This window comes from Epinephelus lanceolatus, chromosome 16 (genome assembly GCF_041903045.1).
Source record: "Epinephelus lanceolatus isolate andai-2023 chromosome 16, ASM4190304v1, whole genome shotgun sequence".
Classification (NCBI taxonomy): Eukaryota; Metazoa; Chordata; class Actinopteri; order Perciformes; family Serranidae; genus Epinephelus; species Epinephelus lanceolatus.
This window is the reverse complement of record NC_135749.1, coordinates 43,222,595-43,244,849: the sequence shown is the minus strand read 5'-3', so window position 1 is coordinate 43,244,849 and position 22,255 is coordinate 43,222,595. Positions and strand designations below refer to the sequence as shown.

Sequence of the window (22,255 nt, the reverse complement as noted above, 5' to 3'; positions counted from 1 at the left end):
GCGACATCCTGATGGCGGCACAGCTGGATCTGCTGCATAATGGAGCCAGCGTTTGGCGTATATCCAAAGTCACATTATATTCACTGATCAATGCCGTAACCCCCACTCCCCGCCGTCATGACTTTGGTCATACACTTTTGCATGTAGCCTATTACCATTGTTATTGAGTCATTTGCCGAAGTTTGTCACAATTAAAGAACGGTCTGTAGCCATGCCACTGTCACTGTGATGAGCATCATTATCATTATTATTATTATCACTATTATTAAATCCACTTGCCATCATTCAACAAGTCAGCTGCTGAGTGAATAAGACATATATCAGACCTGTCAGTCTACCTCAATCAATTCAGTTTTATTTATAAAGCCCAGTTTCACAAATCACAATTTGCCTCACAGGGCTTTACAGCATACGACATCCCTCTGTCCTTAGGGACCCTCACAGCTGATCAGGAAAAACTCCCCCAAAAAACCCTTTAACGGGGGGAAAAAACGGTAAAAACCTCAGGAAGAGCAACTGAGGAGGGATCCCTCTTCCAGAACGGACAGACGTGCAATAGATGTCGTACAGAACAGATCAGCATAATAAATTAACAGTAATCCGTATGACACAATGAGACAGAAAGAGAGACAGAGAGAGAGACAGAGACAGAGAGAGATGCAGGACAGACGGTAATGACAGTACCTAGCTTACAACAACATTAATAAAAGTAATGATATTAATCAATATTAATATTAATAGGCTAATTAATATTACCTACAAGCTATTAAACATTTCCACTCACATGACATGCAGGACAATTAATGATGGGCAAATGTGTTTGTGTGTGTGTGTGTGTGTGTGTGGTGTCAACACGTGTGGTTCTGGACATGATCAGCTGCACATTTAACAGCCACACATCACCGACAGTCCGCTGAACAATTCAACAGGTTGTGAATGAAATAAACTTAATTACAACATGACAGTCTTGCACAAAATATCATTAACGTTACTCTTTGTAGTCACGTAGGCATGTGAATTACACCGTTTCATTGCAAAGAATGCATGTAACGGGTACACTTGCGCTGTTTCTCCGCCATCTCGTTCAAATGAGGCAGACGTAGTGGGCGGGTATTTGTACATCAGGGCCTCAAGCTGAAAAAGACTTCCTGTTAGGAACCTCTCATGTTACCTTACTCATCGCACCTAACAGATCCCTCCTAACTCCTAACGCTAACTCCTTACTGGCAGGAATAAGAGACATGAGACGGCCTTAAAGATGGCAGACCTCGAACGACTTCCGGTTCAAGTAAGGAGTTAGCAGTATAAAATAAGAGACTTGGGACGTACCCAAGGTCACTTTGACCCTGACCTTTGACCTATGATCACCAAATTCTAATCAGTTCATCACTGACTCAAAGTAGACGTTTGTGCCATATTTAAAGAAATTCCCTCAAGGCATTCTTGAGATAGCGCCTTCACAAGAATAAGACTGACAAGGTCATAGTGACCTTGACCTTTGACCAAGGAACCTCCAAAAACTAATCAGTTCTTGGGTGCGTCCAAGTTGACATTTGTGCCAAATTTGAAGAAGCTTTGAGGCATTTACAACAATGGAACAGATAGACAAACAATCTGAAAACATTTTGCCATTGCTTGTGTTATTGTGTTCAGTGAGCTAAAATTACTGTTTTTGAAATAGAGTCTGGTGGCTTTGAGGAGAGCACAGATGGGGAGCTGAAGCCGTTAACGGCTTTCCTGTCGGAACAAGCTGTCCGATGCAAAGGTAAAGCAGTGAAAATACTCTCAATATACTGCTATTGATGTTTTTAGGTGGTTAAAATACATTTTATTGCTGACCCCCAACCACAGCAGCACATTGCTTAAAAAAATATCCCCAGGCTTATCCTTTAACATCCAAAACTGCTTTGAAGCACAGAACAGGGAGAGGGCAGTCTTTTTCTTGCACTAGCTTTCAGTTTCTCTTCATAACTCATAGTACAACAAATTACAGTGTTTTGTTTCCCATTTTCAAAAAACAAAAAGAAGAGGTATGTTGGAAATGTCAAAACACAAATTAGCTTTACTGACTCTGATAGCGTAAAGTTGAAGTGCATACTGAGGGAGATAACTTAAAGAAAATTACCATTTCCCAAACACAAATTTAGTAGAGTGTAGAGTGTGCTCAGATTATAATATATTTAAAAAGCATTATTCATTCAGTGTGAGAGTGAATTCATAAATAGTCATATGCCTCCTGGACCAAGCCCTTGTGCTACTTACCTCCAGAGATACTCCATGTATTACATCTAATGGGTCAATGACGTTTCCCAGAGATTTACTCATTTTCCTGCCATGTTTATCTCTCACCAGGGAGTGAAGGAGAACCTGAAAGGCATGATGGGAACCAGAGGAGGAGAGAGAAAAACAGTATGGGGTGACAGTGTAATGTATCAATAGTGTTAGTCTACATACTGTTTTAAGATTCTCGTTATCTTAGTACCTGTTTAAAGGGCAGCTGTCCAGTCAGCTCTGTGCCCAGCATTACCATCCTTGCCACCCAGAAGAAGATGAGGTCACTGCCTGTCTCCAGAATGGAATTGGGGTAGAAGCGCTGCAGGTCACTGGTCTGTGGGAAGTGAAGGTGTGGTTGTAAAACAAAGGGATAGGACTGTTTATTGCAGACAATGTTCTGCTAGAAGAAGTGCAGTACCTGCTCAGGCCAGCCAAGCATCGCAAAGGGAAACAGCCCAGAGGAGAACCACGTATCCAGGACATCAGGATCTAACACAGGGAGCATGCAAATGGAAGCAATGAAGAAATGCACGTGTATAGATCAGCATGACAATGACTAAACTATTAGTACTACTAAACTGTAGTGGGAGGCTTTTAACTAGTTGTTTTGAAGTCTATTTCATAAAACTGGCTTTGCCTCCTCAAATTCTAAAAATTGATTATTACTTGCCTGACAGAACAGTCAATTTGTTACACTACCTAGCAATTGGAAACAGTAGCATGAGCAGAAGCAGAGGTAGCCTGATCGATAATTGATACTGGTATTGATTAAGTGGCGACCTCAAGGGCTGAAAAATGAAGCTGACGCATAACTGCAGGTCCTCAAATGGCCATATGAGGTTGGCTTCAAGAGCAAGTCATCCCTACAGACACCAGAATTAAAATGCCCAACTTTACAGTAGAAATAAAAACGTTTAAAGCCTGGTATGAAAAATAGTTTTAGTCTCTGTAGCTAATTTCAGTGTTTATGTCAACTGTATGGTGGCTCAATTTTTATGTAACTCACCCGTTTAAATGTTATTAAGGCTTAAAGTTATGCATAATTTATGGCATGGCTGCCCTGAGTGACAGGTAAGTGCCATCTGTCAACAAGTTGCTACCACGTCAACAACGTTGGTTAGGTTATGTAACCATGGTAACGAAACTATGGCGTAACCCGATATTCACAGTGGTGCAGCCGTAGCTGAGTGTGTTTTCAGTTCATGTAACATTGTAACATTTTGGTCTTTTAAAAAATTCGTGTTCAGTGTTTGCTTGTGCTAAAAGACCCTCTAAGGAGTCGGATGTTCAGTTTTTCCCAGTAAGTACGTTTTGTGTTAGTGGTTTTAAGCCTGTTTATTTTCCTAGGGAAATTTAGCATTAGCTTTAGCAGTATCAAAGTTAACCATAGCTATAAATGTACTGTGCCAACTAAGATAGCAGCTGGCGTTAGGGTTTGCTTCATTCTCCTGTCCAAATACAGTCAGTTCTGAATCCAAATCTCCATAGTGACGGCAAAATGCTAAAACTAAAGTCGCAGTGGGTGAGTGTGACAAGGCAGGGAATGGACCCAAATGCAGATAGTCCAGGCAGACAGGAGCAGTTCAGGGATTTTTTGACAAAATGAAGGTGCATAGGCTTAAAGGCAAGGTGTATAGGTAGGTTTCAGATATCAGGGTTCAGGGTTTAGGTACAGGTTCAGAGAGAAAAATCAAAGAGAAGTAGGGCCTGGACAATGGAGACCAGCAGGGCATGAGACCTCAGGTGGGCAGACTGGGGGCTGGGACAGTGGCTCTGGAGGAAGAACAGAATGCAGAAAGCCAGCAGTGATAGTGGAAGCACTCTGGAGGGTGGCCCAGAGGCTTGGGATGGAGACCTTGGACCGGACACGCTGACAGAGTCACTCAGAGGAGTGGCCAGGAGGGTGGAGGTTGGGAGATCCGGTTGTTGGTCATGGCTAAGCAGTGACCTCCGGGGCTGAAACATAAGGCCAACAGGCAAAAAACTGCAGCACTTTGATTGTTAACTAAAGACTGGCTCCAGATGCCAATCAATCTCCATAGATCCCCATGTTAAAATGTCCAACTTTACAGCAGAAATTAACATGTTTACAGCCTGGTACAAAAAACAATTTTGGTCTCTATAGCTAATTTCAACATACAAGACAACTGTACAGGGGGTGAATTTTTTCACAACTTAGGCTTTAAGTTATGCATAATTAAGGGCTGGGCCGTTTTGAGTGACAGGGTGTCTGCTGATAGTGCCCTCGACCTCTCAGTCAGATCCACCCTTGCTCCTCCACAGCACCAGCCTCACCCAAATATGGTCACTTCTTGCTCCAAAAGTCCAAGATGGCCGGAATGCCAAACTCAAGGCATCCGGAATCCGTAAACCAATGGTAGATGTCACGATTGATACCTCCATCATTTTTACAGTCTGTGGCCCTGGCTGGGTGCTGGACAGGTGAATTGCTGAATATCAGAGCAGGAGGCAAGCAGCGGGAGAGCAGAGCAGGAGGCCAGCCACAAGGCAACAGATAAAATCGACGGCTGACTGAAGATGTTATCGGCCAGTACGTGTGTTACACTGATCTATCTGTATTAAGCTAAAATGATCTATGTATCAGCTGTACCAAAGCATTGTTTGGGCTCTGGTACAGCTGTACCAAAGCATTGTTTGGGCTCTGGTACAGCTAGTCGTAGTACAGCAACAGTAGTAGAATTGCAAAAGCAATAATATCAGCAGTAGCAGCGCTAGGAGCAATATGTAAAATAAAAAAAAAAACCCAAACATTGCTTGATGAATGAGCTTTTCACTTTGTTAGTGTTATGGCTGATATACAGTAGGGTTTTTATCAGCTGATACAGCAGAGTTAAGGGGTAAGACAGAGGCTACTCACCTTGAGTCAAAGTAATGTCTTCTGGCTTCACTCCGTATTTGACAGCGGCTCTTTGTCGGGCCTCGTCTTCGCTCCTTCCCCAAACCCACTGTTCCTAACACACACATACAGAGAGAGACATTTACACCACAGTCTGGGACAGACTGACGTTGATATACAATGTGGGGAGCACATCTGCCAGTTAACCCATTAATCCAACCACCCATCCATTTCTAAATTGATTTTTTTAGTCAAGGTTACATTAAATGAGGAGCCTAAACGAGTTCTGCCAGTCCATCACAGGACAACACATGAACATTTTGAAAGTAGTGCTATCCTTAAAACATTCACATATCCGCAAACCCAACCTCCTGTTTGTCAGTAGACTTAGGAAGTTCCACTTGGTAAGCAGGGATCTGATGACCCCACCAAAGCTGCCTGGAAATGCACCAATCACTGTGAAGCAAACAGAGGTATATTGTTGACAACCCTATACAGTGAAAAGAGAGCTCATTCATCACCAGTGTGGTGTCATTTCATGCACATATGACACCAGTAACAACAACGCACACCAACATTGTTTCTCCTCACACCACTGTTCAAATACATGCATTTTGTCCAAGTTGAAGGTCAGAGCAGCCGACCTGATGTTAGACAGCCAGTTCTTCCATGTCTTCGTATAGTAGTGAGGGATGATTTCCAACTGTCCGTCCTCCACAGCCTGACAGGAAAAGAAATAATAATCAAAGCAGGACTGAGGTTTTCTGAAGCATCTTAACCTACTTCCAAAATGCATGGAGAAGAGAGATAGATCAAAGGCATAGAAACTCCAGCCACACTTGTAGTATTTAAAAAAACTTTATTGCAAGACTAACACGTTTCAGCTTGTGTGACAACCTACAGTTGCAATCAAAATTATTCAACTCCCATTGCATATTAGGCCTATTGGCAAAATATACAATTTCTCTGCTGTTTGCAATAAACAAATTACACAAGAACTGTTTAAGTAGTTCAATGAAACTAATATTATAAGGGTTTTGATCCAAATTCAACACAAAATGCTACTTTTAATGACTACTGCAGTCTCAAAATTATTCAACCCCTTCATGACAAGCATCTTCAGTACTTAGTAGAGCACCCTTTTGCTGTTATGACCTGCTGCAAACGTGATGCATAGCCAGACACCAGCTTCAGACAGCGTTCCTGAGGAATCTTAGCCCATTCCTCATGGGCAATGGCCTCCAGTTCAGTAATATTCTTGGGTGTGCGTTTTGCAACCGCCTTCTTCAAATCCCACCAGAGATTTTCTATGGGGTTCAAGTCAGGCGACTGTGACGGCCACTCTAGAATCTTCCATTTCTTCTTCTGAAACCAAGCCTTGGTGGACTTTGAGGTATGCTTGGGATCATTATCCTGTTGGAAGGTCCAATGACGCTCAAGCTTCAGCTTCCTCACAGAAGACATGACGTTTTTACCTAAGATTTCCTGATACTTGACTGAATCCATCGTGCCCTCCACACGCTGCAGGTTTCCAGTGCCAGAGGCAGCAAAGCAGCCCCAGAGCATCACTGAGCCACCGCCATGCTTCACTGTAGGCAGGGTGTTCTTTTCAGCATATGCTTCATTCTTCTTCCTCCAGACACACCGCTGTTCCATAGGCCCGAAAAGTTCCAGTTTTGTTTCATCACTTCACAGAACAGAATTCCAAAACTTCTGTGGCTTATTTATATGGTTTTGAGCATATTGGAGCCGACTTTTCTTGTGCTTTTGGGTCAGTAGTGGTGTACGTCTTGGAGTCCGGGCATGGAGCCCTTCGGTGTTTAGTATGCGCCTTATTGTGCAAACTGAAACCTCAGTGCCTGCTGCCACCAAGTCTTGCTGCAGGTGTTTTGCAGTCACTCGAGGGTTTTTGACCACTTGCCTCCTCAGGAATCTGGTGGCAGCCGCTGATAGTTTCCTCTTTCTGCCACGTCCAGGTAGTGTAGCCACTGTTCCTTTAACTTTGAACTTGCGAACTATGCTTCCAACTGTATCTCTAGGAACATTCAGAGCTTTTGCTATTGTTTTGTATCCTTTTCCTTGTTTGTGCAAGGCAATGATTTCTTCTCTGAACTTTTAGGACAATTCTTTTGACTTAGCCATATTTCTAACATGCAATCAAATGTCACTCTTAACAAACACCTAGCCAGTTGAGGTATTTATGTGTTCTGTCTCAAGCACACCTGAACTAATGAAGCCCTTGATTAGTTGCACTAGGTGTGCTTGAAACAGGGGGTTGAATAATTTTGATTAGTTGCATCAGGTGTGCTTGAGACAGGGGGTTGAATAATTTTGAGACTGCAGTAGTGATTAAAAGTAGCATTTTGTGTTGAATTTGGATAAAACCCATGGTAATATTAGTTTTATTAAACTATTTCAACTGTTCTTGTCTACTTTGTTTATTGCAAACAGCTGAAAAATTGTACATTTTGCCAATAGACCTAATATGCAATGGGGGTTGAATAATTTTGATTGCAACTGTAGATGAAGGCCACAGCTGAAACACATTGGTCTTGCAATTAAGTTGTTCTAAATACTACAAGTGTAGCTGGTGTTTCTATGCAAGGGAAAGAAATAGTCACATTTGAGTGTTTCATAAATATTTTCAAAGAGTGAAAGGATGAGATGACATCACTTGATTACTCTATGTTTATATGAATAGGGCCTGACATGGTTACTTGAAAACATGTGAATGATGCCACTGAAAAAAATAAAATAAAAATTTGACCTAATTCTCAACCTTTCCACCAACTTACCTGTATAGCTTTTTTAGCCATTTCATCGCAGCAAACAAACCACTGCTTCTTTAGAAGAGGTTCAATGACGTCTCCTGATCGGCTGAGAGATGGACAAAGGAGAGAAGAAAGACATAGGAAAGAAAGAAACCACAAACATAGAAATACATTACAGCAAAGCTTCTATTGTCTTGTGTCAGTAGAATGAAGGTAAGTAAGAGGAAGCTTCTTGTGAATCTGCTGGAAATACCTTTAGGGCTGCATATCTGAGACTCCACATGTACATACTGTGTGTACAGTACAGGCCAAAAGTTTGGACACACCTTCTCATTCAATGCGTTTTCTTTATTTTCATGACTATTTACATTGTAGATTCTCACTGAAGGCATCAAAACTATGAATGAACACATGTGGAGTTATGTACTTAACAAAAAAAGGTGAAATAACTGAAAACATGTTTTATATTCTAGTTTCTTCAAAATAGCCATCCTTTGCTCTGATTACTGCTTTGCACACTCTTGGCATTCTCTCCATGAGCTTCAAGAGGTAGTCACCTGAAATGGTTTCCACTTCACAGGTGTGCCTTATCAGGGTTAATTAGTGGAATTTCTTGCTTTATCAATGGGGTTGGGACCATCAGTTGTGTTGTGCAGAAGTCAGGTTAATACACAGCCGACAGCCCTATTGGACAACTGTTAAAATTCATATTATGGCAAGAACCAATCAGCTAACTAAAGAAAAACGAGTGGCCATCATTACTTTAAGAAATGAAGGTCAGTCAGTCCGGAAAATTGCAAAAACTTTAAATGTGTCCCCAAGTGGAGTCGCAAAAACCATCAAGCGCTACAACCAAACTGGCACACATGAGGACCGACCCAGGAAAGGAAGACCAAGAGTCACCTCTGCTTCTGAGGATAAGTTCATCCGAGTCACCAGCCTCAGAAATCGCAAGTTAACAGCAGCTCAGATCAGAGACCAGATGAATGCCACACAGAGTTCTAGCAGCAGACCCATCTCTAGAACAACTGTTAAGAGGAGACTGCGCCAATCAGGCCTTCATGGTCAAATAGCTGCTAGGAAACCACTGCTAAGGAGAGGCAACAAGCAGAAGAGATTTGTTTGGGCCAAGAAACACAAGGAATGGACATTAGACCAGTGGAAATCTGTGCTTTGGTCTGATGAGTCCAAATTTGAGATCTTTGGTTCCAAGCGCCGTGTCTTTGTGAGACGCAGAAAAGGTGAACGGATGGATTCCACATGCCTGGTTCCCACTGTGAAGCATGGAGGAGGAGGTGTGATGGTGTGGGGGTGTTTTGCTGGTGACACTGTTGGGGATTTATTCAAAATTGAAGGCACACTGAACCAGCATGGCTACCGCAGCATCCTGCAGCGACATGCCATCCCATCCGGTTTGCGTTTAGTTGGACCATCATTTATTTTTCAACAGGACAATGACCCCAAACACACCTCCAGGCTGTGTAAGGGCTATTTGACCAAGAAGGAGAGTGATGGAGTGCTGCGGCAGATGACCTGGCCTCCACAGTCACCGGACCTGAACCCAATCGAGATGGTTTGGGGTGAGCTGGACCGCAGAGTGAAGGCAAAGGGGCCAACAAGTGCTAAACACCTCTGGGAACTCCTTCAAGACTGTTGGAAAACCATTTCAGGTGACTACCTCTTGAAGCTCATCGACAGAATGCCAAGAACTAGAATATAAAACATGTTTTCAGTTATTTCACCTTTTTTTTGTTAAGTACATAACTCCACATGTGTTCATTCATAGTTTTGATGCCTTCAGTGAGAATCTACAATGTAAATAGTCATGAAAATAAAGAAAACGCATTGAATGAGAAGGTGTGTCCAAACTTTTGGCCTGTACTGTATGTGTGTACAAAGCAGAGGTGGTCCTGGCTAGTTTTATGCCCTGGGCGAACCATCCCTTCCTTTAGCCTGTTGAGTACATTTGGAATATAAACTAAGCACCCAGACAGTTGTGGCTGTTAACTTTTGTTGTAAAGGGACGGAATCGCATAATGTAAGAGATGATAGATAATACTGTAGCCACATCTTCAGGGAACTCTATGTTGTCTTATCTTTGATTTATGTTCTATTTAAGTGTCTGAGAAAACTGACTGTAATTAAAAATACAGATTTTTTAAAATCCGAAAAACATGCAGAGAGTGTGGTAGTACCTTTCAACCCTGGCTAGTGTCTGCAGGTATTCCTTTCAGTCTAAACAGAGCACCAACAACCCTCACCAACAAGGCAGGAGAGCATATAGGTAGCCTGAGAGGTGAAATCCAAGGCTTACAGGGAAACTGACGGTGACTGAGGTGACTGTTAATATTTCTGTCATCTTCATCCATCTGGTGGCATAACAGTTAGAGAACAATGTGCTGAGCACTAATTATCACTACAACCCCAGTAAAATATTTTACAACTTAAGTGAGCTCAACACACTTTTTACTACACACTATTTATTTTATGTAATTTCTAACCTGATTACAGTATTTTGAAATATACCTATAGTTACCTGTAATATTATCAGTACTGTAGATTAAATGTATGATACACTTTTAATAAGGTATTTTCTATGACATTTACAGAGGCAGTAAAGTTCAGAGACACTCTAGGTAACATGAGTTCCTGCAGCAGTCCAGCTGAACGGAGCACGTGGAATATTCTGTGTTCTGTGTATTCTGTGTTTTATGTTTATGTAAAGAGCCAAGTGTGACTGTAATCTGCTTGTTGATGTGAGATGCCGGTACTTTTTTTCGTATGCCCAAGATGAATTTCTCTTGAGAGACAATAAAGACCAATCTTGTCTTCTATCCCATCCATCTTCTAACCGCTTCATCCTCTTGAGGGTCGTGGGGGGGCTGGAGCCTATCCCAGCTGACATTGGGCGAGAGGCAGGGTACACCCTGGACTGGTCGCCAGACTATCGCAGGGCTGACACATAGAGACAGACAACCATTCACGCTCACATTCACACCTACAGACAATTTAGAGTTATCAATTAACCTAATCCCCAATCTGCATGTCTTTGGACTGCGGGAGGAAGCCGGAGTGCCTGGAGAGGACCCACGCTGACACGGGGAGAACATGCAAACTCCGTACAGAAGGGCTCCCACACCCGCGATCGAACCGGGAACCCTCTTCAGGGTGTCTGCAGGTTGGAACAAGTGCAATTTTAGACTATTTTATACCTTTTTCAGACCATCGTGGATTAAATTTAAGACCTTCACGAAGTATTAAAAATAAGAAAAAACAGACCCAGATTGCATTCAAATGACAACATTTATTGTCATTGAAACAAACACGGAGCCAAGAGACTACAGCACGCAACATTTTCAGTTATTTTTTTTCAAAATAATGCCTCTCTACTTCAAATGCTGAACATTGAACATTGAAACAAACCACATTTATACACATTTTATATATTGAGATGGGGAGAACGAGAGAGAGCCCAAGAGTGATTGTGTGTGTGTGTGTGTAGTGCGCAGCACTACATGCTTCTTAGCTCTGTACTTTTGGTAGCAATTTCGGTCTCCAGATTCTTAAGCTGGGAGAGTTTGTCTTTAGCAGCCCTCCTCAGAGCATTTGATTTAGAGAGGAGCTGGGCCATTTTGCTCCCAGCCTTGCCCTCCGCTCCCCCCCCCCCACAAATCACACCACGAATATATGTACAGATAAAATGCAGTATGTACAGATTAATATAGTATTTACAGATTTAATGCAGTTATTTACAGCTAGAAAAGGTGGGTAGACATATGTTCAGAGTATATAAATAAATTATGGTGGGCAATAGTTATGTGCAGCTTACATAAATTATTCTAATATAAAAACACTACTTACTTTGACCTCCTTCATCAAGTCATTTGCTGTGGCATGGCCCATCAACTGTGACCCAAGGTACCTGGAGTGTACCTGGCCGTCATCCCAGTACCATACGTGAAGGTCCAGTTGTTTCTTTTTTGTTGCACAGTTGAAACTTTCGTCAAACATGATCACAAATGGCCCGGACACCTTTGCGATTAGATCCTTTTTGACGAACTCGGCCACTCCAAATCGGATGATATAGGCGGTCTTGTCTCTTCCGCACTGGAATGTTTTGGCAATCGTCGAGTCGGGAAACATTACTTTGAACAGTTCCCCGATGTTGTCGTTAGCTCTGTACGACTGGTGTTTCGCCACGGTGTTCAATGCCCACAGAACTTCTGCCTTCATCGTTTGTGTCGAGCCCATTAGGTCGCGTATATCATTTGAAGCATCATTTGTGGATGTGCCTGCCACCGGATAGAACTGGGCAATTCCACGAGACTCACATGCTGCTTTCAGAGAGGCCTGGTGTGTATTGGATTTAACGTGGGAATCGAGTGCCTTCACTCCCAGGGTCCCGAGCTTCAGTGCTCTTTTGCACAACGTGCAGTATGCCTCAGTATCATCGTCAGGAACACGTTTGAGCCAGTCTGCAAAATCCTGTCGTTCGAGCCAGCAATTATTAAATCTGCACTTGCCCATTTCTTGTGTTTTGTCCAGCTGCCATTCGTCTCGGGTACATTACTTGACAACTATTCGCGCCTCGCTCCAATATCCTGTGACGACTACGCACTTCCGCTTCACATCTGTAGTTTTATTGTGCATTCCGCTAACAGTGAGTTCCGCTAACAGAACTACAAGGACCATAAGCCACCGTAACAAAAAAAACTGAACGGCGTGGGTAATGGACGGGAAATGGACGCAAGAATAATAATTTTTACATTTATCCTACATCGATATTTTGCACTGTAAGCTAGGTCTTAAATTACCCAAATGAGATTTTAGACTTACAGTGCAAAATATCTCTGTATTTTAGACTTTTTTAGGCCTAAAATTGAAAATGTCTATTTTTAGACTTTTTTAGACTCCGCGGACACCCTGCTCTTGCTGTGAGGCAACAGTGCTAACCACAACACCACCGTGCTGCCCTCAGTCTAATCTTATTTTATCTTATCTTATTCAGTTTGCACAAAAAACATCGGCTCACAAACAGGAGAGTACACACTGCTGCTGCTGTCGCGCATTACGTACAGGAAAAAAGGCTACAAACTTCCAGACTGGATGGGCAATGTTGTGTACAGTTAAAAGCAATCTTATATTTTCTCTGTATTGAAGTTCTTTTTTTTTTTTTTTTTTTTAAATTAACCTGTGTTGTCTTTTATGAAAGAGCTTTTTTTTACTGTGAGCTGAAAAACAGCTGTTGAAATAGCCCTTTGTATTAACAGAAGCAGAGATGTATGCACACACTGAGAGTCAGAATGAGTCTGTTGGTGTGTTTGTGTTCTCCTCTACCTGCAAATAGGTAGACTCATGGCGTGATTCTTCTTTCCTCTAAACAGCCGCTTCTCAACCAGGGCATCTACAACGAGCTGTCTGGCATCGAAACGCTTCACTCCCTTGATGGAGACAAAATTACAAAAAAATGATAACGGGACGAGCATTCATCAGCCCTGCTTTTTTTCTATCACTGCCTGAGGTCCTACCTATCTTACAGACAGATTTCAAAGGGTTGACATCAATTAGACGTTATCCAGTCCGAAAAAAACATTACTTTCTGGTGTCCTACAGAGTGTTTTAGGGCCACAATTGTTTTCATTATAAATCAATGATATTAATTTGACCTCTTCTTGTGTTTTTTTTTAATATGCTGATTATGCTGCATTACCAGTATCCCACAAAGAAAAGGTAATTGTGGAAGACACCTTGAGCGCAGAGGTCCAAAAAGTTGCAAGGTGGCTCTCAGACAATCAAACATTCCCTTCAGGCAGGACAGACAGAGGTTATCCTTTTTGGCTCACAATTTCAATTGAGAAATCCATCTGATTTCACACAAAGGACTGGGCAGATGTCAATTTCTTCAAAATCTTTAGTAAACTGCCTGGGTTGTATCCTGGAAAATGTTTTATCAGGGGAATAAATGGCTTTAAAAGTTTAAAAAACAAATTACAGACTGCACCATATAAGCTAATAAGAGTTGTTTAAAGCTGTCTGCGCACACAAATCTAAATAAAGTTCATTAAAAAAATGTATGGATAGAAGGGTTCTACAAATTAAGACTGTGTGTAAATCTGCACCTCCCTATCTATCTGAATACTTTAATCTAGTAAAAAACAGCCACTCCTACAACACTAGAGGCAGTCTTACAAATCTTAGATTTAAAACATTTGTTGGCCAAACTACTTTTTCATATGCAGCCACATGGCAATGGAATGCACTGCCTGTCTTGCTTAAAATAAACCCAGCTGAGAAGTTATAAGTCAGATCTCAATATCTCAGGTTGTCTAATCATTTGTAGCTATATAAATGCCAGATGTTTTTTTTAGATTTAATGCCATTCAACCTTGACACTTCCATATTCAATCTGCCACCTTGTACTGCAATAGAGCACCACAATTAAATAAGCCCTTAGCCTCTACTGAGTATTTTAATCCTCAACTATTTAAAATATCTATCTATCTATCTATCTATCTATCTATCTATGCTTTAGAAGGTACCGTATTTTGTCGACTGCGACCTGAGACAGCTGACAGATCCAGATTAATTATATTTCTTCAACATTTCACACAGGAATACAAAGTTTTCGGATGATAACAGTGGTGTTCATGCACCTCCAGCCACTGTCCACAGGGGGGTGTCATGGTCCCATCTCCTCCAATCACAGTGAGGCGTGGCAATGAGTGTTTCTGTGACAGCAAGAAGTCAGTATGGTCATGAGCAGGGGTCACCTTCACTGCACCTACAAAACACAAACACAGGGAAGTGATCAGCGGTAGCTTTTGTTCTTTTATGTTGCGTTTTTCAGGAGACTGTGTCAGAGAGGACTGAGGGGGAGTGTTGCTGTCACCAGTTCCTAGCTCCATGTCCACCATTGAATCAGTGATGATGGGCAGGAGTCTGTTGGTGAAGGGGTGTCTGCACTGCTTCCCATGAACAGCCTGGAACAGAGTGAACAGAATGGAAAGATATGAGCAAAGGTCATGTATTCAGTTATCATTTGTTAATACTATTCAGATCTGGTGTGCATTTGGTTGGCATCTTGCAGGGTTGGGCAACATACCTATATACCATGAAACAACAGAAATATATCAGCTGTTATGCCATTTACATTGTGATAGCTGTCCCTTTATTATTTCTGATTGTTGTAGAAACTTTTTTAGATTCATTAAAAGAAAAGAAAAGGAACTGAAATATCACACTGACATGCATTCAGTCAGACCCTTTACACCATAATCAGTTGAAGCACCTTTGGCAGCAATTACAGTCTCGAGAAGATTTTGCACACCTGAATTTGGGTTTTCTGTCATTCTTCTCTGAAGATCCTCTCAAGTTCTGGCAGGTTGGATGGAGACTGTTGATGGATGGCCATTTTTAGGTCTCCCCAGAGATGTTCCATTGGGTAAAGAAAGTCTGGGCTTTGGCTAGGCCACTCAAGAATATTCACAGAGTTGTCCCTAAGCCGCACCTGCATTGTCTTGGCTGTGTGCTTAGGGTCAGTGTCTTGTTGGTGGGTCAACCTTGGGCCCCGTCTGAGTTCCTGAGAAATCTGAAGCAGGTTTTCATCAAGGAAATCTCCATATTTTGCTCCTTCACTTGAGATTGAGGCCAAACAGTTCAATATTGGCTTAGTCAGACCAGACAATCTTATTTCTCACAGTATGAGTCCGTTGGGTTCTTTGCTGTGTCTTTCACTGAGGAGAGGCTTCCCATTCTGCCACAAAGCCCTGATCAATGGAGCATTGCAGTGATGGTTGTGCCTCTGGGAGTTTCTCCATCCCCATCTCCACACAGGATCTCTGGAGCTCAGCCACAGTGAGCAAAGGGTTTTTGGTTACCTCTCTTACTCAAGGCTCTTCTGCCCTGACTGCTCAGTTTGGCCATGCAGCCAGCTTTAGGAATAGTCCTAGTTGTTCTAAACTTGTTCCATTTAAGAATTATGGAAGCCAGTGTGTTCTAACCCTAAATGCAGCAGACTTTTTTATGGCCTTCCCCAGATCTGTGCCTCGGCACGATCATGTCTCTGAACTCTGTGGGCAGTTCCTTCCACCTCATCACTGTTTTTTGCTCTGATATCTGATGTCAGCTGTAAGGCCTTACATAGACAGGTGTGTCAATGTCCAGTCAGTTGAATTCACTGCAGGAGAATCACAATGTAGGATCTCCTGCAAGTGGCATACATTCACACCGATTTTTATTAACATGGGCCTGTTAATTGGAGGAAGGCCCATTTCATCCTCTCCTTGGAGTAACAGCATTATTTGTTTTTTAGGTGATATATGCAATGACTCGGGACTACATGTATGTATATATACATATACAGTCAGGTCCATAATTATTTGGACAATGATACAGTTGTCGTCATTTTGGCTCTTTACACCACCACAATGGATTTTAAATGAAACAATGAATACGTGCTTAAAGTGCAGACTCTCAGCTTTCATTTAAGGCTTTTTTCAAAAATGTAGTATGAACCGTGTAGGAATTACAACCATTTCTTCACACAGTCCCCCGACTTTAAGGGCTCATAAGTATTTGGACAAACTAACATAATCATCAATTAAACAGTCAGTTTTAATACTTGGTTGCAAATCCTTTACAGTCAATGACTGCCTGAAGTGTTGGACACATAGGCATCATCAGATGCTGGGTTTCTTCCCTGGTGATGCTCTGCCAGCCCTTTACTGTAGCCGTCTGCACTTCCTGCTTGTGTTTTGGATGTTTTGCCCTCAGTTTTGGCTTCAGCAAGAGAAACGCATGCTCAATTGGATTCAGGTCAGATGATATGACTTGGCCGTTGCAGAACATTCCACTTCTTTGCCTTAAAAATGTCTTTGGTTGCTTTTGCAGTATGCTTAAGGTCAATGTCCATCTGCACTGTGAAGCATCGTCCAATGAGTTTTGAAGCATTTGGTTGAATCTGAGCAGATAATGGTGCCCCAAACACTTCAGCTTTCATCCTGCTGCTCTTGTCAGCAGTCACATCATCAATAAATACAAGAGAACCAGTTCCACTGGCAGCCATACATGGCCATGACATAACAGTACCTCCACCATGCTTCACTGATGAGGTGGTGTGCTTTGGATCATGAGCAGTTCCTTCCCTTCTTCCTTCTCTTGTCTTCCCATCATTCTGGTAGTTGATCTTTGTTTTATCTGTCCATAGTATGCTGTTCCACAACTGTACAGGCTTTTTAGATGGTTTTTGACAAACTCCAATCTGGCCTTCCATTTTTAAGGCTAACCAATGGTTTGCATCTTGTGATAAACCCTCTGTATTTATTCTAGTGAAGTCTTGTCTTGCTTACAAGAGCAGCAGGATGAAAGCTGAAGTGTTTGGGGCACCATTATCTACTCAGATTCAATTAAATGCTTCAAAACTCATTGGATGATGCTTCACAGTGCAGTTGGACATTGACCTGAAGCATATTGCAAAAGCAACCAAAGACATTTTTAAGGCAAAGAAGTGGAATGTTCTGCAACGGCCAAGTCATATCATCTGACCTGAATCCAACTGAGCATGCGTTTCTCTTGCTGAAGCCAAAACTGAGGGTAAAACACCCAAAACACAAGCAGGAAGTGCAGACGGCTGCAGTAAAGGGCTGGCAGAGCATCACCAGGGAAGAAGCCCAGCATCTGATGATGCCTATGTGTCCAACACTTCAGGCAGTCATTGACTGTAAAGGATTGCAACCAAGTCTTAAAACTGACTGTTTAATTGATGATTATGTTAGTTTGTCCAAATACCTATGAGCCCTTAAAGTCGGGGGACTGTGTGAAGAAATGGTTGTAATTCCTACACGGTTCATACTACATTTTTGAAAAAAGCCTTAAATGAAAGCTGAGAGTCTGCACTTTAAGCAGGTATTCATTGTTTCATTTAAAACCCATTGTGGTGGTGTACAGAGCCAAAATGACGACAACTGTATCATTGTCCAAATAATTATGGACCTGACTGTATATATACATACATATATATATATATATATATATATATATATATATATATATATATATATATATATATATATATATATATATACACACACACATATATATATACATATATATATATAGATATATATAGATATAGATATAGATATCGTAGATGAGCAAATGTACATGGTATGATAACCATCAACTTTTATATCACGGTATACCTTAAAACCGGCATATCGCTGCAGCCCTATAGCTTGCATACCACATAATGTGACCGCATGCAGTAGAACATCCTGGTATTTCTGTCACACTGCATTTGACACACTATGTATTGGGACATGCTAAATATTTTCCTAATATACTAAATAGTATAGTAGTAGGGGTATTGGATGCAGAGTATTTATTTTAACTACGTTACCTAGTATGTCAGGTGAGGTGACGTATGAATCATATATCGCATGACATATGTTATACTTTGCATAATATTAGTAACAAACTTACTTATTTTGACCCCAACCATTTTTTTTTTCTAAAACTAACCAAAGAGTTTTGATGACCATTTGTGACCATTTTCACAAAAGTTCATAATGTGTTTAGAAAGAAGACCGATTTTCTCGGTTAGATATGACAGTAGGGGCGCTTTTGTAGAAAACACTCCTGTGGGTCATATTTGAGGGTAGGAAGAAATTATTTACGCGGTTTTATAAATTGGAAGACTTGCTGGTCTGTAAATTGGATTGATGATTTCAATACTTTTTTAAGTAATAATTTTAGTTTGCCTTCATTTTCTCTTCCAAGGAAGTTTGTGATAGCTTAAGGTTTGTTTCCAAACAGTCTGATCATTTGACTGCCTTACTTAAGCAAAGGCACAGAGTTCCCAGATCTCAATCATTAACTTAGTCAGTTCACTGGTGCCATTACTGATAGCAAGGATGGCTACAACTACATAAAAGACAAGTAAGACACAAAAAGCCTGAATTTTCCTTAAAGGTAAAACTCTCTGAAGCATTTCTAATGCTTTTGGCGCACTGGTTTGATTTTCCATATTGTACTGTATGTACATCAAGTGTATGGTTAACTCCCAATGGCTCACACCTCTTCCCCCAGTAGTAGGCAGGAGCTGAGGGCAAACAAGTTCACACAAGTCCCCTGTGCACCAGCTGCTCAGCATGAAATGAGGGAGAGCTGTCCAAGACTGCCTCACTCTAATTACAACTTATATCAAAAGTTGGTACTAGCCTGATATCGAGGATCATCTGGGTGAACAGCTATGGCCACATCTCCTAGCATAGTCTCAGGACGGGTGGTGGACACTACCACCTCTCCATCTAAAATACAGGGGAGAAAGGAAATCATATTATGTATAACATGAAACAGAACAAGCACCAGCACATGTATCATATTACCAGACAGTCACAAATACTCACCATGGCCTTCTATAGGGTATGCAAAGGTCAACATGGTTCCAAACTCCACCTTGTTATCATAACCAGGAACAGGCAACATGGTCTGCTCAGAAAGCTCCATTGAGTAAACCTGACAGCAAATCCACAAAATGGTGAACATGTATAATTCTCTACAACTGTATTACAACAAATAAACACAGAACAAAATGAATGATGATCCTGTCTAAACAAAACAGGTGGACAAAATAAGAGAAATGGTAAGAGCTGCATCAAAGTGTGAATATCATGTTCGTTTAATGAGGGGTGCAAGGAAACACCTCCACCTCATCCTGCTGTTAACGAAACCAGACATGTTTTAAAGGCATCATCTTCTGTAGCACTAGAGATGGACCATGTTCACCCGTCTGCAACACATTATGGGTTTAAGATTTCTCCTCTGTCAAAATGAAGGACATGACTTCAGCGTGAAAGTCAAGTCTTGACTGTGGAGACAGTGGTGTGACAAAAATATCACGAATCAAGATCCCCTTATTTGCTTTTTGCAGAGCTTTCAACCACATCTCGTGGTTGGCCTCTCTCAGCAGATGGAGTTTGCTCAGTTGTGTACAGAAGGTCATGCCCCACCACAGACAACCACTTGTTATCACATTAGATCCATTCTGTCTGAAGGTCATGTGATGAGAACTGGGTACAACTGGGTAAGGATAGACCAATACATCAGCCGGCCAATATATCGGGCCGATTTTTGAGTTTTTAACTTGTATCGGCATCGGCCGATATGCGCGTGGGTTTGCGGATTTATTTTTCCCTGGCACTTTTTTTCATTTTAAAGTATGTGGTTAATGAACAAAGCTGTTGAATCCTACTGTGTACAGTAGTTGTTGTTTTATTTATGCCTCAGCTTAAAAATTTTTTTATTTTATAAAGACATTACTGGAAGATTTAAGAGCACTGAACTCTTTATTTGAATGTATAATAATAATAAAAATAATAATAATGATAATAATATTCTACCTGTTCAACCTCAACTTTCCATCTTGTTTTAGTATTTTTTACTGTTCAATAAATGTTTCTTATTTTAAACTTGAGACCTGTAATATTTGTTATCATTGTGTCATTTTTTTTATGTAAATTGAGGGAGCAAAAGCAGTATCGGCCCCAAATATCGGCTCAAGAAAATCAGCAGTCCATAATCGGTCATCGGCTAAGGGTGATGGAAAAAAAATCAGTATCGGCATCAGCCCTAAAAAATCCATATCGGTCCCTACAATTGGGTAAATTCCCTCTGCTGTGCAAGACCATGAGATGCAGCTGAAAGCTCCGGGACAAGCTAGTCATTGGAGCTTTAGTTAAAATTGTTTGACATCACTGTTTTGCAACTGGGTTAAAACAAGGGGAAGGGATGCTCTTGCATTCAGTCCATCAGCAAAGAAAACTGCACTGAAGTCAGAGGAATTACATTATTCTTTCAAAATGGCTCACACATATATGCCACACATTGTAGTCTCATGTTACTGCCCACCTTAGGCTTCAAGTGAAGTGGCCACTTTCCTTTTTTCATTTTCTTCACAATTGGACTGAGAATTGGTGTGAGAGCCATTTATAAGGGTACACTTTAACTAGTGAAGCCACACCACCCTGTGATTCTACACTGCCTTTCAATTTCAATTTTCAGTTTTATTTATAAAGCCCAATATCACAAATCACAATTTGCCTCAGAGGGCTTTACAGCATACGACATCCCTCTGTCCGTTGGACCCTAACAGCGGAAAAAGGATGCAGCATGATTGTGTGTACAGGTTACCTTTGACCCTAAGAACATTATGTGTGTTAATTGGCTCTTTTTCATCATTTAGAACTGTAGTGTCTGCCTGCCAAAATAAGTAGCAGCCAGAGAGTAAGAACCATTTATCCATGTTTGCTTTTGTGTTTAATTTTAGTGTAATACACTTTCTGTACGCTGTGTGGCAGTAACAACACTGCATTCATACAGGAAAGGTAATTGCAGCCAGGTGTGGTAAATGCCAGGGGAAACAAACAGTTTTTTGGCCATGCCAATGGCGTCTGCAGGTAGTGTGGCACTACCTTAAACAGGGTTCCCACACATTTTTACAGATGAATTGTAAAACTTTTCCATAACTTTTCCATCATGTTTTTCCCCATTTCCACAACTTGACTTAAGTCATTTATTATAGGAAGGCCTATGTAGCAATCCTCAGGTGCAATATTTAGGCTCTTACTCTGGTATGCTATACCCTCAGACAGAAACTGCAGCAAACATGTAGTATGGAATATGAAATGGAATGCCTTTGTGTCTACACATAGAGTAGACACAAAGTGGTAACGTTATCTTGTGTGGCTACGGCAGGCATGAAATCTGTGCCGACACTGGCAATCTGTTGACTGACCTTTTGGTTTTCCAGATGCTTTTCCCCCTTTAGCATGGCTGACCAAAGCTGCTTCCTCCATGTTGCCAACATCAACATTTTAGTGCAGAGCCTACATCCAAAGCAGCTAGGATTTGCCTCTATCTTGAGCCATGTATTATATTTGTCGTTCAAAAGCCAAACATTATGAAACATGCACATCCCAGGCATTTGCAGATGACTAAACTGTTAGCGCTTGCTAACTGTTCTTGCTCATTAGACATTTCCAACGCTAACTAGCTGCATACGCAACATGTATCAAGTGATACTAGTAAGGTTTTAATGGTCATGCAGCGCAGCATTTTGCATAACTTTAGACGTTTTAGGATAAATATGAATATATTTTAAACAGTAGCCAAAACAATGTATTTTCAAAACTTTCTACAGAAAAACAGACACTTTAACTCATAATTACGAAATAAGATCTCATAATTATAAGATGAGGATCTCGTAGTCATTGCTATACACAAGATAAGACAGTGAATAATAGTGCTATTGCAATTAATCTGTTTTTCCTATCTCCTCAGTATGAAACACTGGAAA

At 41.3% G+C, this 22,255-nt stretch overlaps 1 protein-coding gene across 1 annotated transcript in view; it reads right to left on the bottom strand.

Annotated features, from left to right (window-relative positions):
• Positions 1-22,255, bottom strand: part of vars2 (valyl-tRNA synthetase 2, mitochondrial) — a 110,695-nt gene that overhangs the window by 52,405 nt on the left and 36,035 nt on the right. The window contains exons 10-21 of the mRNA XM_078176127.1: positions 19,308-19,416; positions 19,120-19,208; positions 14,792-14,882; positions 14,556-14,683; positions 13,240-13,343; positions 7,927-8,008; positions 5,776-5,852; positions 5,500-5,587; positions 5,153-5,246; positions 2,693-2,763; positions 2,483-2,608; positions 2,263-2,367 (exon numbers count right to left, since the gene is read on the bottom strand). Of these exons, the coding sequence (XP_078032253.1) occupies positions 2,263-2,367; positions 2,483-2,608; positions 2,693-2,763; positions 5,153-5,246; positions 5,500-5,587; positions 5,776-5,852; positions 7,927-8,008; positions 13,240-13,343; positions 14,556-14,683; positions 14,792-14,882; positions 19,120-19,208; positions 19,308-19,416 (1,164 nt within the window). The remainder of the gene's footprint in view (positions 1-2,262; positions 2,368-2,482; positions 2,609-2,692; positions 2,764-5,152; positions 5,247-5,499; positions 5,588-5,775; positions 5,853-7,926; positions 8,009-13,239; positions 13,344-14,555; positions 14,684-14,791; positions 14,883-19,119; positions 19,209-19,307; positions 19,417-22,255) is intronic.